Source organism: Trachemys scripta, chromosome 14, assembly GCF_013100865.1.
Source record: "Trachemys scripta elegans isolate TJP31775 chromosome 14, CAS_Tse_1.0, whole genome shotgun sequence".
Taxonomy (NCBI): Eukaryota; Metazoa; Chordata; order Testudines; family Emydidae; genus Trachemys; species Trachemys scripta.
Genome location: NC_048311.1, coordinates 3,725,577 through 3,728,298, shown reverse-complemented (window position 1 = coordinate 3,728,298; position 2,722 = coordinate 3,725,577). Strand labels below are relative to the sequence as shown.

At 46.1% G+C, this 2,722-nt stretch overlaps 1 protein-coding gene across 1 annotated transcript; it reads left to right on the top strand.

Annotated features, from left to right (window-relative positions):
- Positions 1-1,523: 1,523 nt before the first annotated feature.
- Positions 1,524-1,946, top strand: LOC117887576 (histone H2B.3-like). Its single transcript, XM_034790221.1, has one exon. It carries the CDS (start codon positions 1,524-1,526, stop codon positions 1,944-1,946), a length of 423 nt encoding a protein of 140 aa, XP_034646112.1.
- The last annotated feature ends 776 nt before the right edge of the window (positions 1,947-2,722 follow it).

The following is a 2,722-nucleotide window of genomic DNA, read 5'->3' as shown; positions in this document are numbered from 1 at the left end:
CCTTCCATGAAGAAGAATGGGACAAGATCCTTTTGATGGTCACGGAACATGGAAACCCTAACATCACCTGCCAGGAGATTCCACTGCTGTAGTCTGGAGCCCAACAGCTCTGCCTTACTCTTGGGTAGTTCCAAATCCCTGACAAGGTCATTCAGTTCACCTTGTGTTATGAGGTGTGGTTCAGAGGAGGAGGATGGGAGAAAATGTGGGTCCTGTGACATTGATGGTTCAGGACCAGAAGTTTCATCCTCTTCCTCTTCCTCGTCTGACTGAAGTGAGAATGATTCTGGTGCATCAGGAACTGTCAGTCCTTCTCCGTGGGGTACTGGGCGTATAGCTGATGGAATGTTTGGATAATGCACAGTCCACTTTTTCTTCTTTGACACACCTTTCCCAACTGGAGGCACCATGCAGAAGTAACAATTGCTGGTATGATCTGTTGGCTCTCTCCAAATCATTGGCACTGCAAAAGGCATAGATTTCCTTTTCCTGTTCAACCACTGGCGAAGATTTGTTGCACAAACGTTGCAGCATATGTGTGGGGCCCACCTCTTGTCCTGATCTCCAATAATAAAGGTGATAGGCTTTCTTAACCATAGTGGTTATACTGCGCTTTTGTGATGCAAAAGTCACTTCACCACAAACATAGCAGAAGATATCTGCACTGTTCACACAAGTACGAGGCATCTCTGCTCGCTTTGGCTAAACAGAAATGTGTCCCTTTGCAAAATCAAACACTGACAAATAAGAGAGCACGACACTGTATGATTTCTAGAGCTGATATAGGGCAATTTGTTCAGCAGAGTGATGTAAGCTTCATTATGATTGCATCATCCATGACTTCTAGGAATAACATGATGCAATTCATATCATGTATGACGCAATACCAGCTTCAGATTGCATCATTCATTGTTTTGCCTAAAAAGCAAGTACTGTCCAAACCCAGTCATAGATTTATTCATAGATCCAGTCAAAGATGTATTTTAGTCATTTCTGGTTTAAATGGAGATCCCTTCCCTTTATAACTCACTTATCCTCCGCCATTCCCAAGTCAAGGATCGTATATACTGACCCAATAGCATATCTTGAAAACTAGAGCCAATTAACAATTTTAAGCATCATTTTCGTTCTCAGTGACCCAGAATTAGTAAAGTTTGACTACATTTATTTCAGAAGCATTTTGGCTGTAGAGCAGTGTAATATTAATAATAATTAATAATAAAGCAACCTAATTGTCCTAACCAGCTTGCCACTGCCCAATCAACAGGAGGCATATTACCATCCCTTTCATTTCCAAAAGGGAGAGAACGGCCCAGGGTTGCCCATTATGAAATGCATAGGTCTGTACCGATATCATCCCATTGTGACCAGCTGGGGGCGTGGTTCCAGCCAGCCAATCACTGTGCTCAGAATCGGACCCTCATTTGAATGCCTGTCACTATATATGTGTACAGCGGAAGGGAGGTCAGCAGCATTTGCTGGCAAAGGGGCTGAGCTGAGCTAAGTGAAAGCAGAGTGGAGCAATGGCTGCTGCCCAGAGAGGGAGGAAAAAGGCCCAGACTCAGAGAAGACAGCATTATAGGAGGAAGTCCCAGGCCAAGCAGAGGAAGTCTGAGGACAAGCAAAGGAGGCAGGCCAGGCGGAAGCCAGTGGGGAAGCACGGAAAGAGCCCCCGTGGGAAGAAACCCTCCCCCACCCCACACAATGCCAAGATGCTGAGGCGGTTGCAACGGGACAACAGGCGCTTGTCAAACAAGGCCAAAGGGCTGATGATCTCCTTCATCAACGACATCTACAAAAAGGTGTCCACGCAGGCTGAGCAGCTGAGGAAGCTGAGCCACCGCCCCACGATTGGCCCTTTGCAGGTGCAAGCCGCCCTGCAGCAGGTGATGCCAAGGAAACGGGTCAGGCGCTCGGTCACCCCAGTCTCGAAGAGGTCTCACTAGAGCAACATCCCTCCCCTTCTCCCTAGGGTGCCTCCTGGCTGGGATCAGAGAAAGAACAAGAGGGGAGAAGGGAGAGGAGCAAACGCCAGCCTGAGACACCTCAGCACCCTCCTGATTAAAGAACTGATGTTGCTTTAGACATGCCAAAAAACCCCCAAGCAACCTACATTCTGCCAGAGGGACCAACCTCTACCCCAGCAATTCTTGACGAGAGACTATGAGAGACTGAATCAGTGTGAGACTTTCCATACCGGAGCCTGATAGACCATTCCACTGCAGCCTGCTTCAGTGAGACCATCACAGTTTGGAAGAGGAGACTCTTATCTCTGGACTGAGCCACTGAGTCAATTTCCATCACTGGAAAAATAGAGACCAACACGCTGGCTGTGGACTTAATGAACCAGACACTTTTCATCACTGTAAATGAGAGACTGGCTAGAAAGAGCTGGCATCAATTGAACTGAAAGGATTGTATGAGAGGCACTGTCCTAAGGGAAATGAAATAATTGTCTTGGCGTTATAATAAAACAGGATTTTAACAGCACCTTTTGGTGTCATGTGGTTCCTCTATCTTAAGGAATAAGGATGGGATGGATGGTACTTCCCAATTTAATATACAACTAATGACTAAGAGTTTGGGGATTTTCTTGTGTTGAAACAAGGAACAATTTTATTAACTCCTTTAAGGCCTTTGTCTTTACCACAGATTAACAGTGAATTATCCTGGCTAAAATGTTAGTCACTTTAGGCCACCACTTTCCCCCGGGAATTGAGGG

What these genes read in the sequence shown, in the direction of transcription:
- LOC117887576 (XM_034790221.1), top strand. Translation starts at nt 1,524, where the DNA reads ATGGCTGCTGCCCAGAGAGGGAGGAAAAAGGCCCAGACTCAGAGAAGA.